This window comes from Lepidochelys olivacea (genome assembly GCF_965140295.1).
Source record: "Lepidochelys olivacea isolate rLepOli2 genome assembly, chromosome: 1".
NCBI lineage: Eukaryota > Metazoa > Chordata > Testudines > Cheloniidae > Lepidochelys > Lepidochelys olivacea.
Window position 1 is genome coordinate 325,436,715 of NC_140411.1, and position 24,184 is coordinate 325,460,898.

At 42.6% G+C, this 24,184-nt stretch overlaps 1 protein-coding gene across 1 annotated transcript in view; it reads right to left on the reverse strand.

Moving 5' to 3' along the window:
* Positions 1-20,309, reverse strand: part of SLC2A13 (solute carrier family 2 member 13) — a 326,327-nt gene extending 306,018 nt beyond the window's left edge. Inside the window, exon 1 of the mRNA XM_084616563.1 lies at positions 19,580-20,309. Coding sequence (XP_084472689.1) covers positions 19,580-20,129 — 550 coding nt within the window. The 5' untranslated portion in view covers positions 20,130-20,309. The remainder of the gene's footprint in view (positions 1-19,579) is intronic.
* Between the last annotated feature and the right edge of the window lie 3,875 nt (positions 20,310-24,184).

Consider the following 24,184-nt stretch of genomic DNA (forward strand, 5'->3'; position numbering starts at 1 on the left):
AATTATTAAATTAGAATTATTAAAAAACTAAATTATTAAATAAGAATTATTAAAGAACTAATGCTCTGCTATAATAGGCAAAGTCGCCATTGCACCAAGCAGAGCCTGCCCTGGGTTCAAGCGGGTAAACACTAAGACTAGATTGGCTTGTCCTACAAGGGGGTGTACTGGCACAGCAGAGAAGGCACGTAGAACAGTAGTGAAAATCTCCACCTTAAGAGAGGTGAGTGTTTACTAACTACACTATTTAATATGTAAACATACCTAGTAGCAATTTAGTGTATGCCAGATAACATGGGGCAAATAAAAGTCCAAGCTGCAAACTGAAAATGCTGCAAAGTGCGGCTAGCTCACTCAATTAGGTTGGGAATTTGTGGTGTTTACACAACTGCCAGCAGCTAAACAGCTGAGATGTTTAAAAGAATAAATATTTTTTGCTCAAATACCGTTTATCCTTTGTCTTAAGCAGGAAATGCAGCACTGCTCTGAGTAAGATGGGAAGCTTTCACTTTAACAACAATGCTACTGAAAAATACACCACAAATTCAATGAAGTGTAAGAAATACAACAAATTACACAAAAAGTAATGATCTCACGCACAAGACTAGTATAAGTGTTTCTAAATGAACATCACAAAATATGTTCTCTCTTACTGTATCAGGAATGCCTTAAAGCTAAGAAAAATCCCAAAGCGTAAGATTTCCAATATACATCTAAGCACGATGCAGCATATTTACCACAGAATTTAAGTATTATTAACCTGAACATTTAAAAAAAGCTACAGAGAGCAACATTCAAAAATTCAGATGTGTAGCTCCTTTATTTCTATCACTTCACAGGCCTGATTCACCACTCTGTTACGCTAGTTTCACACTTATGTGATATCAATGGGAGTCATGCTGGCCTAAAACTAGTGAAATGGAGTGGTGAATCAGGCTTCGTATATTTGCTTTTCCACTCGATATCATCATACAGAGGAGAGTTTATTATTTCCAGGTAGGTGTTAGCCTGTACATTTATCTGTTCTCCACATTATCCGGATCAAGGAAGTTATTCACACTTGAGGAAGTCAACTAAGATCTTTATCCTCTGAAAAGAACTTCTCTTTTGTATGGGGGGGGGGGGGGGAAAGCAGCATATGTTTTAAGCAGTGCCTCCTCACGTGCTCAACACAGTGGGATCAAATTCCACAGCAGGAATCTTAAAATTCTGCAAAGTTATTTTATTCTCTCCCCATGAAAAACCCTTCATTCCCATCCCTCCACCCATAGAAAGAACACATAGCTATAGCTCATAGTTGAAAATGCTCACTAGGGTAAAACCAAACAATTATTTTTGACTATGGTTTGCCCAGGTGTCTAGGTAGCCTGGCTCCACACCACGATCCCTTGCTCCTGTGAAGTTGTCCAGGAAGCCTGGCTCTGAATTTTATTCTCCCCATATGAGCCAGGAAAGCAGAGAGCTTGTAGCTAGCTTCAGTAACTCGTCGGTGTCAGCCTTGGTTGCTTCATTGCTCTCAGCTAGACTGCCAGCGCTTTGGATTCCCCGTTCCTTGGGCCACAAGCAGGACTCTGGCTCCAGTACCCTGATTCCTGCATTGGTCCATGGCTCAGGCAACATATTTTAATCCAATTAAGGCACCCTTGTGAGGGACAATTGGAGAACAAGAGCCAAGTGTGGGCAGCTCCTGGAAAGGCAGGGAGCCAAAACATGTTGAGTACTTTGACTGCAACAAAATGGTGAATGCTATGGCAGAAACACTGAATTCTGCAGGATCTTGAGGACAGGTCAATTTATGGTAACATGGAGTCCATAGGACCCCTGACTCAGATGAACTACACAGTTGACACCTTAGATCTATTGTTTCAGACTCTCTACAGACTCCGGAAGACACCAACATTGCATTGGTTTACATTCAATTTTCCCCTCAGCCAGAAGGCCCCGAAACAGTTACTGTTTAAAACAGAAGCTGAAACTCCATCACAATTCTGTGACAGAGGGTTAATTTCAGGCCCTGGGTTAATGTTCTGGTCATAGAATGCTAATTCATCATCTTCCTTCCTAGAGACACGGGAGTTGCCCTGTTTAAACATTAAGGTAATATTAAGTCCGTTCAGCTAGGTAAGGAGAATGGGGCCAGAGATTAACGTCTTATTTGCACTGAATAAAAAAGCCCCAAAATAAACCATAAGACCTCTTATATTTAAAGAAAATATTCCAGTGAAAGTTCGCTTTGCTTAGTGAGCTGCACAGATCCAGGCCCTGCCACAATCTCACCTCTTATTTTCTACCCGTCTCTCCAGCTATCTAGGTCCCTTTATATTCTGTCCATACTGGCTCTAGGTTAGTCATACTTCTTGCATTTAACACCTTCTGAAAATTAGTATTTGTTCCAAAGATACAGATGCTCCCCAACTTACGCAAGTGTTCCGTTCTGGAACACCTTGCGTAACTCCAATTTTGCGTAAGTCGGAAATATATCTCCGACCATTATGCAAAAAAAAGCAAAAAAAACCAATAAACCCACACTCCTATTTCTAGTTTACGGAACTTTTCCCCAAAATGCAGATTTGTGTAAGTCGGGTTTGCGTAACCCGGGGAGCGTCTGTATGAACACATACTGCAAAGCAAGTTTTTATTCAAATTAATACTACAAGCCTGAAAGCTAACTTTTCAGGAAAGTTTCATTACTATGCCCTCCAATTATGCAAGTTTCAAAGGTACACTAGAAGAATACAAAAAAGCTTTCAGTCACTTCAGGAGAGCAATTCCTGCAGCTCAGCTTGCCATTTGTATCTTCCACCAGGTCTGCAGAACTCACAGATGACATGAGTATTCTCTGTATGCAGGACGGCTAAGGTCTGAAGAGAGTACTTCCTCAGTAGTTTGCTTATTGCCATCCTGTGAGTCAAATATCTGACCCACAATGTGAGCCAATATTTTAATCTTGAATGGAAAGAATTTCTGCTCAGAACAGCAGACCGTTTTGTTGAAGCTGGAGATCTCTCACACTAAATTGCCTAACCATACACCCCCTGCAAAAGTTGATGGAATAGCCTGCTTTAAAAACAAAAACAAATTTTTGGTCCCAGGATAAGAGTGAGTGGAATGGACCAAAGGAACAGAGAAAGCCTAAAGAGAGAACATGATTCCCAAATCTTATTGATTTCAACAGGAGTCAAGGACATTCAGCACTATGCAGGATCAGTCCCACAGTAATTCTACTGACACTACATTTATAGGTGAAGCTGAATTTCGACGTTAAGTCCTTTTTCAAATGCTCATAACTTTCTAAAAAGTTTACTCTTTAGGTTCAAGCCTCTCATTGGCTTTTATCCCAGAGCTGATATTTTTTCAAGTGAGATCATATGTGACAACGTAAGATAACCTAATAATTAAAAATGTGTTTTTCAATAGTTCTGGTTTTTGAAGAAAGTTGTTTAGAAAATAGATTTTAGATGACGTTGCACTTACATATCACCTTTCAGAAAGAGCTTTCAAAGTATTTGGCAGAGATGGTATTATTCCCACTTTACAGTGAAGGAAGCTAAGGCAAAAAACAAACAGATTTAATTACTTGCTTAAAGCAAGCCAGCTGTTGAGTTGGGAACAGAACCCCCAGAGTCCTAACTCCCAGTCCTCTGCTTTATGCACTAAACACAGAAAAATGATAAAAGATAAAATCACCTGTGGGTGAATACTTTTCTCAAAATGATCACTCTTATCTGATCTCTCAGTTCTTGTCCTTAAAGGAAACCTGCACAACACGTTCAAAAGACGAACCTGGGAACATACATTCATAATTCCGCTAGACAGCAGAAAAATCATGAACTTAATAAAGACACTGGACTTATGGCTCATTACACCAATCTGTAACCCACTAACCCTCTTTTGTCCTATGACTGTAGAGGTGTTAGCTGCCCACTTTGCCTTGAATGGTCTCTTGCAACATATGTTAACTCCTTATCCGTTCCACTCTTCTATTTAGCTGACACACTATGAGGCCAGGTCTACACTAGAGACCTATATTGGTATAACTGTCCCTCAGGGGGTGTGAGAAACCCACACCCCTGAGCAATGTAGCTGTATGTGTGATGCTATGTCTAAGAAAGATGACAATTTATATCACTGTTGCTACCACTGTTATACAATTGCAACAAATCTTGTACAAAAGTATGTCATGTAAAGTGTCAATGTAAAAGCTATTATTTGCCAAGTATGATTATCCTGTTTATATGCATGTATCATCTTTGTATCTGAAGTTATGAATACTAGCTATGCACTTGTATCTTAAACATGTGTTGTACTCCTGGGTGACACCCGCTAGATAGAATTTACATTAAGGCTAGATAGCTGCATGTTGATGAAACATCAAGGACACTCCACTCTCACAATGGATCATTGAAGAAACTCATTCCATGCAGATAGCTCTTCCTGAGGATGCCTCAGACAGCGAGGCATCAATGCCTCCCCACCCCATGATTCATCGAACATGTAGGGGCATGTGATAAGGACATGCGACCTCAGACTCCATCTTGGGCCCGTAACTTTCCATTCACCTGGGCTGTGGGCTTTGTTTGGAATAATAAATTTCCATGCACAAGGCAAAGGATATAAATATACTTGAGACACTCCCGCTTTGCCTCTTTCTTGCTTTAATTCCCTGGATTGTGGATTTACAACTAAAAGGAGTATGTTGAACTATGGACTGAGGACCATCCAATCTTTTGGAAGTTACCGGAGAGACTTTACAAGCCAGCAGTCTATTCTATAACTGCTACAAACCTGCTATAAGGACTTTGCAATCATTTGTATGTATATGATCTATTAACCATTTATAACTCTTTTATATTATTAAATCTTCAGTTTGTTTACTAAGAATTGGCTGACAGCATATTTGGGTAAGATCTAAGATACACATTGATCTGGGTTAAGTGTCTGATCAATATGTGAGGTTCTTACTGATCCCAAAGGATAAAACGGGTTTTCAACAACATCTCGCTGTATTACACCTGTTTGTCTGGATGGAAACTAAGGGCTGGAATGCCAAAATGGAACTGTGTTTGGCTTCTGGTTAACCAGTGTGGTACTGCAGAAGCTCTTCTGTTACTAGCTTGGTGAATCTAATTATAGAATAAGCCACCAGTTTGAGGGATTGTCTGCCCTAAGTGTGACATTCTCAGTGTAGACTATCCCAGGCACCCGGTCACTATCCCAACCTAACCAACTGTGTGGACTGCACGATGTCGATGGGAGAGCTTCTTCCATCAACATAACTACCGCCTCTCAGACAGGTGGATTAACTATGCCAATGGGAGAAGCTCTCCCGTCGGTGTAGGAGCATCTTCACTGAAGTGCTGCAGTTGTGCCGATGCAACATTTTAAATGTAGACCTGCCCTGAGTATCTTTCCGACCTGAAGAAGAGCTCTGTGTAAACTTGAAAGTTTGTCTCTCTCACCAGCAGAAGTTGGTCCAACAAAAGCTATTATGTCACCCACCTTGTCTCCCCAATATCCTGGGACCAATCCAGCTACACCACTACAAGAATTAAGTCAGTAATTAGGATTTAGAATAGATAGGATTTGTTTTATCTACACATTACTCCCCTCTTACATAAAAGAGACAATCGCTACAGAGCAGGACCCTTATTTTTCAAAATGTAAACAAACATCACACGACTCATGCCCGGACACCTGTAACATTTTAGTTCTTTTGCAGGTTCCTGAAGTTGTTGTCCTGCACTTTCCGGCTTCCCCTTGAGGGCGAGCTGTCCCAATGTGAACCGGACTGGAGAGGTCAGCAGCACCTATGACCAATGCAGGAGCAGGGAATCTATCTACGAGGAAAAAAATCTCAGAGGTCCAACTCAGTAGTGAATAAAACTAGGCTTACCTTTTCTCCTCAGGCAGATTCCCCACTCCTGCGTTCACTTAGCTACTACTGACCTCAACAGTCCAGTAAGCAAGGACCTGTAAACACATAAAAAGGTACCTTACTGCAAGCATTTGCCAAAGTGCACATTCTGATACCTGCTTTGAAGTTTAAAATGCCAAATGTACCTTTCTGTCCGATGTTAACTTCTCATTCAGTGTACCTGGTCTCCTCAGCACTCCTCCTGGTTATGACTCTCTGCCTGGGCTCCCCCTTAAAGCATTCAATGCTCCCTCAGTTAAAGTGAGTGCCTAGATGCTGATCTCTCGGACTCTCTTGAAAAACAATTTTTTTTTTTAAAAAACAGTCTTCTCTCTACATGGATGCTAGACTCCTACAGAGAATTCCTTAAACAACCATTACAGTTCTTATATTTCAAAAGGTTGGTTAGCATAGAGAATTAAATTGAAAATGAAGAGTAGTAATTGAGCAGAATATAAATCATAACTAGGCTAAAAGCATGATAAATACAGAATGTTAGCATGAACGCCTTCATTAAAGAATGGCCAAAAAGATGAAGCCCTACATGGTAGAAAAGTCTAATAGTTCCACCGTGTGTGTCCAAGTGTCCCATGATGCATCTTGTGTGTTCTGCAGGTTGGGTTAAGCCTCACTCTTGGGGCTTGTGCCACCTTTAGGTATTTCTGAAGTCGCCCTAGTCTCAATCTTTTAAGTCTTCATTAGCATAGTTGGTCATCAGCTGCCAGGAATTCAGAGTTCACATCCGTATTTACTAACTCAATGTGTATTTTTTACTTTCCACAAATAATTGGTCCTTTTCACTCCTAATTTTCTCTCAGGGATACCTAAAATGGGCCAATATTTTGAGTAACTCTTTCATCAATGCATTGTTACAGGCTCATGGAGAGTCTACACTGACAAAACAAAACAAAAAATGGGATCCATAGATCATAGCAGTCCATGCCATAGGAGAAGCTGTAAAGTAGTCAGGACATGGTTGTTTTTACTACCATGTTTATCTAAAGTTTGAGTTAGGGGACACTAGATAACTATGACTGAACCCTAACACTACAGCTTCTGCTCGTGGAATTACAATGGTGATGAAATTTGGGTCTTACTTTGGCCAATGTAGGAAAAGCCCTAGAAGCGTCCAGCCCATGCAGAGTAAAATCTGTTAGGTAGTTAAAGAACACTTTCATCCAAGGTCAGATCTCATTTTGTGATTGAGAATATACTAAAGACAAAAAATTAAAAAACAGGTGGACAAGAACCACCCAGCATCCAAAATAGAAAAGTCCACTGTTCCTCTTTAGGACTTTATTAGGAGACATGCGCAATCAAAACTGGTTAGAGTGGACTCTTTAGGTAAAGCTCAAGTTGTTATTCTACCTCAAACAGACATTGGTTAAGATGGTACGTTTTCCCATCGGGCAAACCACTGGGCAAGAGCAGTAAACAACAAAGGAAGCAACATGAAGGTATCAGAAGCTATTGGGCAAGGAAGGAAAATGAAAGAGGGTTTAGAAGATATCCAGACAGATTTTCTGCACTTGCCTAAAAGAAGAACTACAAAGAAACAAAAATAGTTTCTTCTCAAGGCTGTAAAAAGAGTGCCTTGAAAGTTTAATTTCTTTTCTTTTATTTATTTGTATAAGAAATTCAGGTCTCGTCTACACCAGACGACAACGCTGACTGGAGAAATGGTGATGTTATGGATTAGGATATGTAAGGAGCCAAGCAAAGTAAAGGACAAATGATGTTTTTAGACGTTGTTTAAAGCTCTTTGTTAAAACCATATTTTTATAAACACACAAGAGAAAGAATCTCCTTGTTATAGAATCAGTTAAGGTGGGAGTTCATAATACATATCTAAAAGCTTAAATTTTCCAACAAAAATCCTGGCATATTAAGCTTGACATTGCTGATATTTCTAAAGTCAGAACACACGGCTTTTTTTTTTAAAATTAGTCTTTTCTGTAATATCATAAGAGCAAAAACCTACTTTAAGAGTTTTTCTGGAGATAACGTAAGCTGAATCACAAAGCATGCAGAAAAGTGTATGGTTAAAATTAATTTAATATGAATATTTCATGTTTTTCTTACAGGGGTAGTCATTCCCCCAAAAATACATTGGATTCCAGTCCAAAACTGGTGCTCTACTTGGGCTAGCATCTCTGCTTGAAAACAGCTGGAGCAGGCACTTTGAAACTAGCCTCACTGCTTGTTCAAAGGCAAAAATCATAGGCATCATCCATCGTAAGTAGAGACTGAAAAATGCACACATACCCCCCACTCCTGAAATGTTTTCTGACCCACAGCAGCCATGCAGTTCTCCCATGTCATCCAATCCCTTAGGAAACTGTTGTATGTTGGCAATGGAAGCGATACTATCTGATCCTGTAAAATTGTAGCAAAACAACTCTCAGAATTCTTCACTAGGTGATAAAGCCTATTCCCAGTAAAAGTAATGGGTGCTACGGAAGTTGAGCCTCAGTGGTCTCAGAATGCACAGTAACCACCATCATATCATTTTAGGAGGATGCACCAAAAGCATTTTCAGAAATTGTGTTGCTCTGCGTGTGTATCTCAACCATTGTAGGGACAGTCATATACCTGTACCATGCAATCAATAATCCTGCAATGGTTTCCTCACTTCAGACTCAGTAGGCACACTGAAATAGCTTATCTCCTTTAGATAGGAGGATATGTCACAATAGCTACTTGCTGTGATCCATTCTTTATCTTCTTCCTTTGAAGCATAATTTAATAGGATGGCAAAACTTTTGAATTAATTAGCCCAAGTATGGTCCACCACAGGCTCATCCATAGGAAGTGATACACATCTTGGAAATCTTAAGGATTAATCTACTTCAGGGATTTAGTTTGTTGCCATGAAGCAATGATTGAAGCGCAATCAATCAGTGAAACATCTGCTTGTTAGTCACTTTTAAATGCATGGAAGCATCCTCTACTGTTAAAATTTCCTTATCCCCTGCTAACTGTGGTATGTGAATTGGTTTTAGTGGGTATAACTGAATTGTTAAATGAACTGAGATGAAGCAAAGTGAAGTCTTTACCATGCATTTTCCATTCTGTTTTGTAAAATTATATTTTAAAAATGTATACAAGGTTGTAAATTCACAGGTAAGTTTTCCTCTTTGACATGACGCTTGATACGTATAGCAAAAATACAGTCTGTCTTATATAAGAATAAGCAAACCCAACTGAAAAAACGCCCCACTTTTCAGAGCTGCTGTAGGGCTCTGCAGTTTGGAGGCCCAATACATTTCTACTGAATGTAATTCCTAAAGATTAGCGGAACCTAAAATTTCTGAAACTTCACTCACTTCGCTTACACAAGAATACGGAACCACTGTGTTATTGAAAATGGACTTCTAGATCAGGTCAAGTATCTGAATCTAAACATGGAAATGTTAGTGATTCTCACAGCTCAAAAGAAAAAAAAAAAATCTAGGCATTTCAATGCCCACTTTTAATAATTAATAAGGAAAATGTTTTAGAATTTTGTCTTCCCCGTAGACGTAAGTGTGACATATACGTTAGTACTCTTTTAGGAGTAAAATTACACATTCAATTCTAATAATCCATACCAGAAAGCACTCTTGTGCATGCTCCATGCTACTATTATGGTTGCCTTTCAGTAATACCCTTGACCATATATTTATTTACTGACACAACTGTTGATAAACCCTTCCATTTAAGCAGTTTGTTTCGCTGCAGGTCCATTGGGTAATTTTATGATTTTTATAATTTTCTTTATGCTTGCTAGACTGATGTCACTGATCTCCCTCCTTTGGAGACAAGTGATTTTGAAAGTGAGCTCATATATAACAACTGTATGGATCTGGCAATATGTATAAAAAACAGTTACAATTTGGTCTTCCATTACGTTTGTTTTTATTTTAACAGGGACAATTCTCCTCTGCAACCCCCTCCTCCCAGGAAGTTAAAGGTAAACATTATGCTAATAGAAAAGGAGTACTTGTGGCACCTTAGTAACACGGCTGTTACTCTGAAACCTGTCATTATGCAAGGCACTGCATTTAGCCGTATGGAGTGGAACTCCTTTTCTTTTTGCGAATACAGACTAACACGGCTGTTACTCTGAAACCTGTCATTATGCTAATATAATGTTAAGGTTGCCGTGTTAACATTACAGTCAGGAAGCGCAAAATTTGATGTTTTTACAACATGCTAACCTGGATCCAAGAGGTGCATATGTTTTATGGTATATGTTTCATAACATGAACTGAAATACTTTAATCTACACATTGTACAAAAAATGTATGCAATATGTTTAATGGAACTCTAGCACCGCATAGTAAAGTTTACATACAGATTTCCATGATAACTTGAAAGTATTATGCAATATCTATGTGTTGAATTAAAAGATCAATTTCAAATGCATATTCATGTATGAGCTACATGAATTTCCTAGGGCATTTTGAAGGAAAAAATAAAAGGAGGTTAGTTGTAACTGTTTCAAAAAGCTCCACCAAATATTTTCCAAAGTCACATTTTCTTCAGACCTCTTATTAATAAAAGTGCACTAGAACAGTCTGAGGAATGAAATTGAACATGTCTTAACTGCTCAGACCAAAGAATTGCACAAGTGAGAGTTAAAAGTGGTATTATGTTTTGTATTAGTAGTTAAGGTTCCTAAAAGTTAACATCCTGTATGTTGACACAACGTTACTTATGACAAACTATGGAAACAGCACAGGAGTTACATCAATACAGTGCCAGAAGGTTTGGGATGCTGCAACAACACAAATATACTGCTTACTATGAGGGTAGAAGTCTTCAGAAGATGCAACTGTAACCTATCCTAAATCATGGGGCTCTTTGTCACCCTGTAAGGGCTACATCACAGACAGTGGTTTATGAGTCTATACTTCCTTTGAGCTTTTGGACCTGGTATTTCAGCTCATGCACTAGCAGCTCATGCTTTTAGATGCAGGCACTGAATGCCTTCAGATTAATGTGAGGATCTGAATAGCTTGGGACGAGCATCTCTGGTCATGAGGAGTGTGTAACCCATTCTGTCAGCTCAGCTCTTTGCCCCTTGTAGGGCTGTTCACAATGACACCCCCTCTCTGGTGGAATGAACCCCAGATCTCTAGATTTAAAAGCATTAGTCCCTACTGCTTCAGCTCAGGGGAGTTAGGCACCTACACCCTTTTGGGGGGGGGGGGGAGAATATATATAATTATGTATTTATTTAAAATCATGCTATGCACCTATCTGCATCTAAATGCGTAAATAGCTTTTAAAATCTGGTCTTCAGGCCTTTAGTTCAAAACACAGGAGCAGGCTCAAACCTCCAGATGTTGTGTAGCTACTAGAGAGGGACAAACCCACATTGTTAGTGGGGATTTTGCAGTGTTTTCAATATAAATACTAGTCCAGGGCATTTGAAACAACATCTTAAAACAGTGGAGTACAAATGAGGTTGGTATTAAATACTGACAATACTTTGGTCAAGCATTAATGTCAAGATTATATTTGGTGCTGACCCTTGCTGTCAAGAGGACACAGTATCTCCCTCAGGAGACCCTCCACCAATTATACCCCAACCTCTGATGCCCAACCCTTTTTAATCCTAACCCTTGCCTCCTCCAGTAGATTGATTAGCTCTATTGAGGTTACAAGACAGGATGGTGATCCAGAAGAAGGATGCTAGCAGAAATATGGTGTTCGTGGCATGTGTGTGTGAGTTAGTTAACATAAGGCTAAATTATCTAATCTATCTGAAGTACAGAGGCTGAAAAGATCTATTACAAACATTTCCTACATTTGGTAAGCATTTTGAGTGCTGGTGTCACAGGAAGGGTATGCTTCAAACTGGCAGAAAAGTAGAAAGCAGAGGGAAGGGGAGAACAGAAGGCAGACCAGCCGATGGAGTGTAGGCACACAGCCTGCTGATGCACTGTTCAGGAAATGAGAGATGACAGAGGTTCTGTCATCACTACTAAATGTGGCAAGTTGCTCTTGACATACCTACTTTCCCTAACTTTTCAAACAGTGATAAAGACCCACCTTTTGCGAGCTTTAGGAGGGTTGACACAGCCAGGAGCAACTTCAGCAGTATAGTGCTATGGCATAGGTTAAATCTTGCTGTTAGGCATGGGGCATAACTACCACCTTACATTTTTAAGTGTAAAGAAGCCATTGTAAATCAGGCATTTGAGACAGTTAAGTGGACTTCATCACAAAACACAGAAGCATGTCTCCAGCCAAAACAAAAAGACACATCCAAGACCTTCAGGGTATGTCTACACAGTAAGTAGATACCCGCAGATAGCCTGTGACAGCTGACTCGGGCTCATGGGGCTCAGGCTGTAGGTCAGTTCAATTGGGATGTAGACATTTGGGGTTGGACTACAGCTTGACCTCTGGGACCTTCCAACTCACAGGGTCCTAGAGCCTTGTCTTCAGTCCAATCCCCAGAACATCTACTCTGCAATTAAACAGCCCCTTAGCATGAGTCAGCCAGCATGGGCCAGCCACAGGTTTTTAATTGCAGAGTATACCCTCAGGAATTTGAGCTATTTGGGCAGGGGCTCAGCTGGTGTTGTTTGGGTAAGCGTATGAGAGTGAGACACAAGACAGAGTCAGAGAAGAAGAAAGACTGCCAAGCAGACAGTAACGTAAGTGGTAGTAACATGGCCCTGAAACACAGCTAAGAGGGAAAAAAAAACTTAGGTGCAGAGTGCTGGTTTGAAAGACAGGCTTCTAACACCGAGCAAAGAAACTGTCCCCCATTGTATTCTAGGATACAGGTCTTCATGTACATTCTTTGTTGCAGAATTCCCCCAGAAGCATCCAAATAAAAAAATTCTGCGCACAATATTTTAAAATTCTGCATATTTTGTCAAAACAACACAATACAGTGACACTCCTGCTGTCAGCCCTGAGCAGCTGGGACTGACAGCAGGCGGGAGTGCTGGGGGGGAGGGGGGGGAGGGAGGGAGAAAAGAATCACAAATTCTGCGGGGAAAAATAAAATTCTATGGAGAACATTAATTCCATGCAAATTCTGCACCATGTAGTGGTGCAGAATACCTGCAGGAGTACTTTGTAAATAAACAAGATACCTGACTTGCCAATTTCTCCTAACTGGAACAAACCCCCAATACCCCAAATGTGGCCTACTGCTCACGTCAAAAGTAGTAACAATAGTTTCTCCCTTCCCTGATCCTGGGGAGCTACCGACTACAGTAAACCAACCACGTACAAAGGAAAACAAAGAAATAAGTCAAGTCAAGACCTTCCATGCACCTCATTTTTTCCCCCACTTAATTTCTCAGTTTCCCCTCTTCTTCTACTTACTTTTCACTCCAACAACCCCTTCATCTCTACCATCTCAACCCCCGCCCCCAACCCATCCAAAACTGTTATAATATGAATTAGGAATCCATGGAATTAACAAAACATGGACAATTCATGAACCCGTTCACTTTGCATGCAGTCTCCCTTTCCTCTCCACCCTTCAGTTTTTTTCAGATTGTAATCTCAAGAATAAGGACTATGCATACTTTAGGAGCTAACACAACATAAAGTTTATTCAACTAATCCTTGGACAGTAAGTTTCTTTTTCCCAGAAATGTCTCCTAATGCAAGTCACTGGTGAGAAGGGAAAGCTTCACTGTGGACACTTATTCTTTCTGGTTTAAAAAAAAAAGCTAAGTGTGGTGACAGAAGCAAACAAACTGAAAGATACTCCTTGTTTATAGATTTTCTTTTTCAATATTTGTGAAGATCAAGTTTTCTAAGAACTTTAATACTAACCTAAAAAAAATGGTTGTTTTAATACATGGAGGCCTCACTGTTGCACTAGGACTGAATGAGCTGAGTTAGTGAACTTCACTGCATGTTTCAGACCACACCACAGCTATTGCACATGTACATTAACTCATTTTACTAAATATACTCTACTAAGTAGCTGAGGGCAGGGTCCAGTCTTTAGTTTGCAATGGTACAGGGGTGGAAGCAGAAAGAAGAAAGTTCAATTTGCATACAAAGTCCTGATTATTACCTTTTTTCATATACAGGCAGATAACATTTGGGATCCAAAATGCTGTCATTCACCTGTAACAGTGCAATCCTAATTCAAATGCAAGATCATTCTTTCCTAGCCTGCTGTTTCATTTTTGAAAAGCAATGGGGATATAGACAATGCTAAAGAGAGACCTGCATCTTGGATAACCACCAGAATATAAAAACTGCATACAGATGAAGTTAGGCTAGGTTTAAACGTCACAAGATTAGCAGGCTAAAAAGTGTTTTTCTGCCTTGCTATTGCCTTCCATACAGGAATGAATTGTATAACACACCCAGCTCTGTTACACTTATGTTTACCATCAACCACCACATTTGAATAGAATTACAAAAGTATCTTTTTAACAGACACACTTCTTATGCAAAAATACATGGGAAAAAGAGGAATGTGTTATTCATCTGCTGTCCTTTTCTTTTCATATGTAATACCAGGATTTCAGTTTGGTTGAACTGACAGAAATACTGACTAAAATTTCTTCATTTTGCTTTATCTCCAAATTTCTGTTGCCTTCATGAGGTTATCCAAGCTCCCTCTGGTGGCTAATTTAAAACTCTAAAATTAACAAAAAAAAACTATGGAGAGTTTGCTGGATAACAGCATCATTACTTTTATACAGAAGGTTGTGGGTTGTTCAAATTCTGTTGGGATCATTACATATTCCAGTAATAACTTTTTCGCTCAGATTGTTATGAATGAATGACTAACTTCTCATTTTCTAAAAAAAAACAAGCAATATGAAAATATCACCACATGTATAAAGAACCGCCACATTTGAAAGAGGTCAACAATTTTATTCAGTTTCTGCAGTGCTTCCCATCCAAGAATCTCAGAACATTTACTTTACAAAGCCCCTGCAAGACAAGCAGTATCTCTGCTGTACAGATGGGAAAGGGGAAGTATAGAGAGGTAAAGTCACTTACTCAAGGTGACACAGGAGGTCTGTGACTATCACAAATAAAACCCTGACCTCCTGATTTTCAGTTTGTACTTCAACCCACAAAGCCATATTGCATTCAAAAATATGGAGCCAAAAATCTATTACTACTCTGGTTTGACACCAGCATAACTAACACCTTTGCAAGAGAGCACAGAATAAGGCCTTTATATATCTAGAAATGCAAAAACAAAACAAATCGAAGGACCAGTCTGTCCTAGTCCCATTGAAGTAAATCATCTTTCGTATGCCATTTGAAAAACAAGGGGCTGGCATGATAATTGCATTTTGAGATTCGAAAGCCATTCGAAAGCTTCTGGGTAGCTAAATGGATCCCCCTGGTGCTACCACTGTAAGCATGAATTGGACAGCAGCTGTTCATGATGTGTCGCATGGCTTGTACCTCACAATTCCTTGATTCTTTGATTTTTCCATTTGTGGAAGAGATGTCCACACCTTCCGTGCATTGTCCAAAGATCGAGTGCAGTCCACTGAGTATGGGAACAGCAGAATCCCGGGACCTCTTTGTTGGATCTTGAATCAGGTCTTTGTTTGGGATGCCAAAAGTGGCCCATGATTTGACCCAGCAAGTGCTCGTGTCCTTTCCATTGGCCTGTAGCGTTCACACATGTATCCAGAAAGGCTTCTTGGATTTGAGTCCAGAGAGCGGCAGTAGATTAAGGTGTTGCTGTATTGGCAGGTCCGGTGCAATCAGGATCTTGCTGTACTCCAAGACCACAGCAACATCTCGTCTGATGTTGACTGATGCAATGCCCGTCAAAACCAGAAGCCATGGTACAAGCACTGATTTGAGACAGTCCTTCACAATCCTGAGCATTAATTTCAGTGTCAAAAAGAGTGTCTCGTTGACACGAGTATTAATTGAAGTAAATGAATGGCAAACTTCTTTTGACATGGACTACACTGAGGCCCTAAGCTGGAACAAAAATAAAGTTTAACTTTTCAGATGCAAAAGGTAAATAGCACAAATTAGATCTAATTTGTGCTAATCATCTTCAATTGTTCATAAACCCCAATTACTGTCAGAACATTATAAATAAAGTATTTATGGTAATGATGCAATTTTCCTTACTGTACTTGATATAACATAGGGCAAAAAACATATATTGTATGTAGCCATATGACACTGTAGACAATACAAGAAATAAGTGCACGAAGTATGAGGGTCTAGAATTAAAAAAATCGTTCCCAACCCTAATATTTTTGGGTATTAACGGTACATCAAAAGCTTCCAATCCTGGGTATACAGTATATATTCTGATTGTTTTGTACATTATCACTGTAGTAAATTTAACTAGAAAACATTGACTAGAAGTGTAGCACAAACAAAACGAAGCAGCTAGTTTTATCTCAATCTTTTTTCATTATGACTTGGTTTAACTTTTTTCTTTAAAAAAACTGAATAGTATCACAGCAAATATGTTTTTAACAACTTACAGAATTCTCAAAAAATGGGCTCATTCAATGGCTGAGAAATAGCACTCAGTCTCAAACTGGGTTCTTCTGCAGAAAAATGGCTGAAAGTGCAACAAGAGAGAAGGAGGAATGATCTCCCAAAACACCAAAGGAGCCACACTGAAGGGCTCCAAAGATCCTGTCCAATCTTGCTTAGATGAAGGTTGGTGGCGATAAAAGCTTTAAGTCTGGGGAGGAGGTGGGGCAACTGAAGAGTGACGTGTGTTGAGTGCAGCACTGTTGTAACTATGTGGGTCCCAGAATATTAGAGACACAGTGTTATTTAGGACTCATTTGGCATGTAGCAGACCCTCCCCCCACATCAACATTAAAATGGAGTAAGTATTGCTCACATTAAGCCCATCCAGTAAACTTGGGGAAAAAAATAGGCAGAATTAACTGTATTTACAGTCCATACAGATGTGTATCAAGAACTACACACTGAAACAAAACAAAACAGCAATTCACATTGCTCAAGGCAGCACAAATGGAATCTAAATCCTGATTCTTTGGCTTCTAAAACAAATGCTGTCTAACTGAATCAAAGAACTTCTACTAGCTTATTAGTGTATTTTCATAGTTATACCTTCAGTATGTATCCAACAGAGCAGAGAACCACAGAGGGGACATTTGTTATGAGGTTAGATACCTTGACATTCTTTAAGTGTATTAATCCAGAATCTATTTTTTCATATTCTCTACTTTTGATCACTCTCTTTGCCTCTAGATTTGACAAAGGGAGATATTCACAGAGAAGGACCCTCAAAAAAGCCACCAGGAAGTTGGAGAAGGGAATAGCATAGAACTCCTTCTCCTGCATTCCACTGCATGAGCCAGAAGGGAGAGCACTCTTCCCTTCTTAGGTGGGCTGGAATGACGGAATACAATCCCACACCAACTAGAGGCCAATGGGAAAGATGATGTCCACAAATAGGAGAGGCTGCTGTTTCTGGGCCCTCTCTCTGTTGCTCAGGACATCACTTGAAGATCCCACTCCGACACATTCATCATCTCTCATATCTACCTGTAGTTGATAGATATCTGGTAAATGTCAAAAGATCAGCTCTTATGTTGCTTAAAATATTTGCCTGAGACTGGCACTAGTATAAAATGGTTGTCGGGTGCTCCAACATGAACAGTCTAAGGTTATGTCTAAGCTTAAACAAATATAGCCACGCATTACAGCAACAACAGTGGTTCTCCCATCACTGTAGTTAATCCACCTACCTGAGAGGCTGTAGTTAGGTCAACAGAAGAATTTTTCTAGTGCTGTCTAGACTTCAAGTTCGATTGACTTAATGATGTGGCTCATGAGCAATGTAACTGGGTCAACTTAACTTTTTAGAGTAGACCTGGCCTAAGGATATGTTCTTTTGTGGTTTGGGTAGCTACTACTTGCTGCTAAACTTGCTTTCCGTCTCCACACAGTTGTATTCTAATCAATATTTTGAGTAAGTTGAGAACTACACTTACCAGTAAGTTTCAGAGTAGCAGCCCTGTTAGTCTGTATCCGCAAAAAGAAAAGGAGGACTTGTTAGTCTCTAAGGTGCCACAAGTCCTCCTTTTCTACTTACTGGTAAGTAAATACCAAGAATAGGGATCTGTGGAGAGAATCTCTCATTCTGTACAAATTTTGGAATTATTAAAAACCTATTCATAAAATATCCAGGTGCCACTCCACCCACACATCACAGCTCATTTCCTCCCACAGCTAACTGCTTTAATGCTTTTTATGGCATGGCACGTGACTCCAGAAGTAAGTATCTGTAAAGGCAATTTCATACAAAGCAACATTCCACACTCCACTTTGAAAATGGTTCTCTAACAAATGAGAGCACCCATGCAGATAGTCATCTACTGTAGATGGAGGAGAATCAGAAAACTGGCCAAATACACAGACCAAGGTACTGAGCCTGAATAGAGTGGTGGGACAGATATTTATCCTCACACTAATCAAATACTTAATACTGATATAGCACTTTTCAGGTTCAAAGCCATATGCAGACATTAATCCTAACAACCAACTCGAGGAGGTAGTATTATTCCCATTTTACAGATGGGGAAATGGAGGCAGACAGGTGAAGCAACCTGCCCAATGCTATATGAGTCCACTGCAGAGCTCCAGTTGGCATTCCATCACAAGCCTCACCACTTTCTGCTAAGTGCAATACCCATACTTTGACTTTGCCTTCTCTAACACACACATATCAACAGGTATACTTACATTTAAAGAAGAAGAAAAAAAACTAACAAAACCAGCCACTCCACTGCCAGCACTTCTCCCTTCGGGGAAGAAAATCAGAGAACTAACCACACAGGTCAGCTATGTAGCACACTGCTTAATGTGCTCCTGGAAGGCACTCAGATACTACAGTGATAAGCCCAGGACAAAACCCTACATAAAACCGAAGAGCACTGAGTACCTTCCAGAGTAGCAGCCATGTTAGTCTGTATTTGCAAAAAGAAAAGGAGTACTTGTGGCACCTTAGAGACTAACCAATTTATTTGAGCATAAGCTTTCATGAGCTACAGCTCACTTCATCGGATGCATAAAAGTGGAAAATGCAGTGAGGATGAGAAGTGAGCTGTAGCTCACGAAAGCTTATGCTCAAATAAATTGATTAGTCTCTAAGGTGCCACAAGTCCTCCTTTTCTTTTTGAGTACCTTCCCACTGCCAACCCCGTCATTCCTCCACAGCACACAGGGGAAACAAAGACTCTCAGTCTGACTCTCACTTTCAAGCTACACAATAACCAGGTCATCCCTAGGGGAGGGGGCGCCCACTTTTGAGAGCCAGATGCCCCAAGCGGAGGGGAGTATACGGGCCATGCAGGGAGTGTCCCCTGCTTTGGAGGAACAGTGCTGGCCCCGCCCATGTAACCTCAACTCCAGTCACTCTATCCGGGAGCGGCACTTCCCGGGAGGGAGACCTGTGCGGTGGGGGCAGACCCAAAACACCCTCATCCCCAGCGCTTCCCGGGCTTGCCTGTGAACTCGCCAGCGACTGTCAGCGCTCAGGTCATACTTGCCGAGTTACTGAAACAAAGCCACGCGTCACTGAAAGGGACACGCCGCGGCGCAGGAGGGGGTGGGGGAACCGGGGCAGAGAAGCAGAGGGAGGGAAGGGAGCCGGCCAGGGAGAGAAGGGGAAGCGGCGGGGATCGAGGGGCGGGCTGGCAGCGCAGGACTCACCGATGCCCAGCCCCACCACGATGCGCCCCCCCAGCAGGGTCTCCTTGTCCTGGGCAGCGGCCAGCAGGGCGGCGCCCGCGATGAAGCAGCAGCTAGACAGGAGGATGCAAGGTCTGCGGCCCCACAGCCCGTTGAGCACCCCGCCGGCCAGCGCCGAGAGGGCGGCGGCGCCCACCGTGCTGGAGACCAGCAGCTCCTGCCAGAGGGCGCCCAGGTTGAGCTCCCGCTTGAGGAGCAGCAGGGCCCCGGACACCACGCCGGTGTCATAGCCGAAGAGGAAGCCCCCCAGGGCGGAGAACACCGACACCACGTAGACGAAGCCTGGGCTCTCGTCCTGCTGGAACTGCCGCCGGGCCGCCCGCTCCAGCTCCCCGCCGGACGCCTGGCTGTTGATGCTGGAGCAGGACTCGGCGGCGATCAGGCTGCGCTCCCCGGCCGCCGCCGCGCTGGAGCCGGCCGAGGCGTCCGGCTGCCTCCGGCGCTTCTCGCCCATCAGGTTGCTCAGGCTCCGCAGCGTGTACTCCACATTCTCACTGGCCTTGCGGGACATGGGGCAACCGCCGCCGCCGCCGCTCAGCGCCCCCCGCCCGGCGAGGGGGCGGGCTCGGAGCTGCTGCTGCTGCCCTGCCGGGGCCGCGATCAGCCGGGGTGCATAAGTCCTGCGCCCGCCCGCACTTGGGGGAAAGTTACCAGCCGCGGCCGCCGCTCCCGGAGCTCAGGCGGAGTTTGAGCTAGAGGGAGGCTCGGGCGGGCGGGGAGGGGACTTCAGCCCAGCTGGCCGGGCGGGGCGGAGCCGGCACTGGGGGCGGAGCCGCCCGGCCTGCTCGTCAAGGGATGGCCCGCTTAGCGCTTACTGAGCATGCGCGGGAGCTCGGAGCATGCGCGGGAACCACAGCGAAGCCCCCCTCCCGCCCAGACCTGATGCCCGAACCTGATCGAGAAGGGAAAGGGGCGGGAAATGTAAACAGGGGCCGCGGCCGCGGCCCAGGCTAATGTTAAACGTCCCTCAAGCGAGCCGGGCCCGGGGAGCCGCCCAGCCACGTGCCCTTTGTCGGCCCGGAGCAGGCCGGGGGCAGCAGGCCGCGCGAAGCGGGGGCGCTGCTCTCTCCGGGAAGGGGGAGAACAAAGCCCACGGCAGTGCGAGCAGCTAAGAGCCCAGCAAGCTCCTCTGCGCCCCGGACACCCTGCAGCCAGCGCTGGGACTGCGCCGGCTGCACGGACCGCTCCTGACCCTGGGACGTAGCAGAGCAGGGCCGGGCCGGGGGGAGGAGGAGGTAAGAAGACTCCTGCAGATAACAGTACCAAGAGGCAGCAAGAGTCACAGAGAAAACCTGAGTCAATCCTAGTTTATGAGGGAGGCTGATAGTGGGCGGCAGTGGGAAAAAACCCCAGGCAGGGTCACTGCCACCCTTAGTCTATTTCAGTTTCTCAGCTGCAAACAAAAAAAGAAATAAATAAAAATATATAGTGCAATGCAAACAACAGATGTTATTCACAGTAGAGGTACATACAAGGACTGGGTATCGAATATCTGTCTGCCTTTCTCTCCTAACCAGTATCCCTTCTTCCTCTATGCAGTCTCCTGCTGGGGCTAGTTCTTTCAGCAGGGACTAAGGCTCTGCACTGCAACGCAACACCCAACTTTAGGCACCCTGCTGCCCTGGGGAATCCTCAGCCCAGAGTTAAACACTCACTCTCCCTATACAACAAATGAGGAAAATTAGGCACCTAAGAATGGGATTGACAGAAGCCAGATACTGAGTGGAGAGTGGCCTAAGCTAGTCCTCAGGAAATTCCACCAAGAGCCCCACCTTTTTCAAAGGAAGTTAGGCACCTGTCTCTGCTTGGGATTCAGGGCATAATTGGCTATGAGGCAGAAAGGGTAATTGCCCCCCTCCACTCCTGGTTTTTCATAGCTCCTTGCCAGCCACTGCTGTGGTGTCTCAGCTTTCAGGGGCTGCTGTGGGACAAGTGGGGGACAGGGCTCCTAATCACAATGTTGTGGGCATCCCCACCACCTCTCCCCACAAGTAGGACAGGAAGCCTCTGCTGTAGTCTGGGCTGAGGAAGCCAGCCCCCAATCCCTCCCTAGGCCGGCTGAAGGTGAGAAATCTCCCACCATCCCTTTACGTTTTGGGATAGGACTGACCCATCACCTCATCAACCTTTCCAGGATGGGACTGGCTCACTAACAGGGATGCTGATGCAACTTCCCCCACTTCCTGAAATTTTCTGAAATGATGCCACTGTTGGGATTCATGTGGAGGTGGTGGTGAGCATCCCTCTTATGCCAAATAGCCCAGTGATTACAGCACTTACTCAGGATATGCAAGAGCTAGGTTCAGATCTGCCCTCTGCCTAAATCAGAGCAGGCAAGTGGAGGTAGATCTACTCCCAACTGAGTGACCGAGAGGTATTCTAGGGTGGGTCTCTCTCTCCTGTTGAACCAGTTCCACTTTGAATAAAATATTTATATATTCATTGGAGCAGGGCCAATGAATATATAAATTCATTGTAGGTCTTCCTCATGAGTTTACTAACCAGGAAGCTAATTCACTCACTCTCTTTTTCTAACCTCTTCATTGTATTCTGTGCAAGGCCTGATCTGATAGGTGGGCTCTAAGGTTATCTCTGAGAATGCCTGCCAGGTAGGGCCCCCCAGGTGAGATAGGCAGAGGAACACCAAAAGCAGGGATAATCAATTATTTTTTTGTCATGGTATAGTCAAGGTCCTGACTACAGAAAAAATAATAAGTACATAAAAAGATTTCATGGTCCATTCAAACATGTCTGGTGGTCCGCATTTGGCCTATTGACTACCCTGGACCCGAAGGATCCCCCGGGGCTTAAACACCGCAACTTGGTGGCATCAGGATTTAGGCTTCAGTCTGTGCGTGTGTCCACCAGCAAAAACTTCACCATGCGGGAGCCTCTACTAGCAGAAACATAGCCACCTACAGGATTAGGTGGCAGCTGAGCAAGGGTTTTAAGGATCTAAATTTGGAGTTAGGCACCTTAAGGGACAGTTAGGTACCTAAATGCATTTGTCAGTGTAGCCCACTGTCTTTTAGGGATTGGTCCTGCAAACACTCTGAAAATTATTTTTGTCACAGGAGCAGTGCCGCTATTTGCATGTGTAGAGTTACTTGTTTGCAGATCAGGTGTTTTGTATATAAGTTCTTCCAGTGTAGGAACTGTCTTCATGTGATGTTTTGTCTTATCTTACCAAGTGCAGACAGCATGTAAGGTAAAAAAAAATTTCTGGTTTGCATCCACAGACATTGCAGGTGAGTGTTTCTTTTTCATAGCTTCATAGATTCCAAGGCCAGAAGGGACCATTGTGATCATCTAGTCTGACCTCCTGTATAACACAGGCCATAGAACTTCCCCAAAATAATTCTTAGAGCATATCCTCTAGAAAAACATCCCATCTTGATTTTAAAATTGTGGGTGATGGAGAATTCCACCATGACCCTTGCTAAATTGTTTCAGTGTGTAATTGCTGTTACCATTTAAAAATTTGCACTTTATTTCCAGTCTGAATTTGTCTTGCTTCAGCTTCCAGCCACTGGATCATGTTACACTTTTCTGTGCTAGACTGAAGAGCCCATTATTAAATATTTGATCACCACATAGATACTTTTCAGAGTAGCAGCTTTGTTAGTCTGTATTCGCAAAAAGAAAAGGAGTACTTGTGGCACCTTAGAGACTAACATTTATTTGAGCATAAGCTTTCATGAGCTACAGCTCACTTCATCGGATGCATTCAGTGGAAAATACAATGGGGAGATTTATATACATAGAGAACATAAAACAATGGATGTTACCATACACACTATAAGGAGAGTGATCACTTAAAGTGAGCTATTACAAGCAGGAGAGCGGGGGGGGGGGGGGGGGAGGGTAACAGCTTTTGTAGTGATAATCAAGGTGGGCCATTTCCAGCAGTTGACAAGAACTTCTGAGGAACGGTGGGGGGTGGGGAATAAACATGGGGAAATAGTTTTACTTTGTGTAATGACACATCCACTCCCAGTCTCTATTCAAGCCTAAGTTAATTGTATCCAGTTTGCAAGTTAATTCCAATTCAGCAGTCTCTCGCTGAAGTCTGTTTTTGAAGTTTTTTTGTTGAAGAAATGCAGCTTTTAGGTCTGTAATCGAGTGACCAAAGAGATTGAAGTGTTCTCCAACTGGTTTTTGAATGTTATAATTCTTGACATCTGATTTGTGTCCATTTATTCTTTTATGTAGAGACTGTCCAGTTTGACCAATGTACATGGCAGAGGGGCATTGCTGGCACATGATGGCATATATCACATTGGTAGATGTGCTGGTGAACGAGCCTCTGATAGTGTGGCTGATGTGATTAGGACACTGTAATCAAGTCACCCCTTAATCTCGTCTTTGGTAAACTAAATAGATTTAGCTTCTTGAGTCTGTCACTGTAAATCAGGTTTTCTAATCCTCTATCATTCTCATGGCTCTTCTCTGAACCCTCTCCAATTTATCAATATCCTTCTTGAATTGCGGGCACCAGAACTGGACACAGTATTCCAGAAGTGGTTGTACCAGTGCCAAATAGAAAGGTAAAATAACCTCTCTACT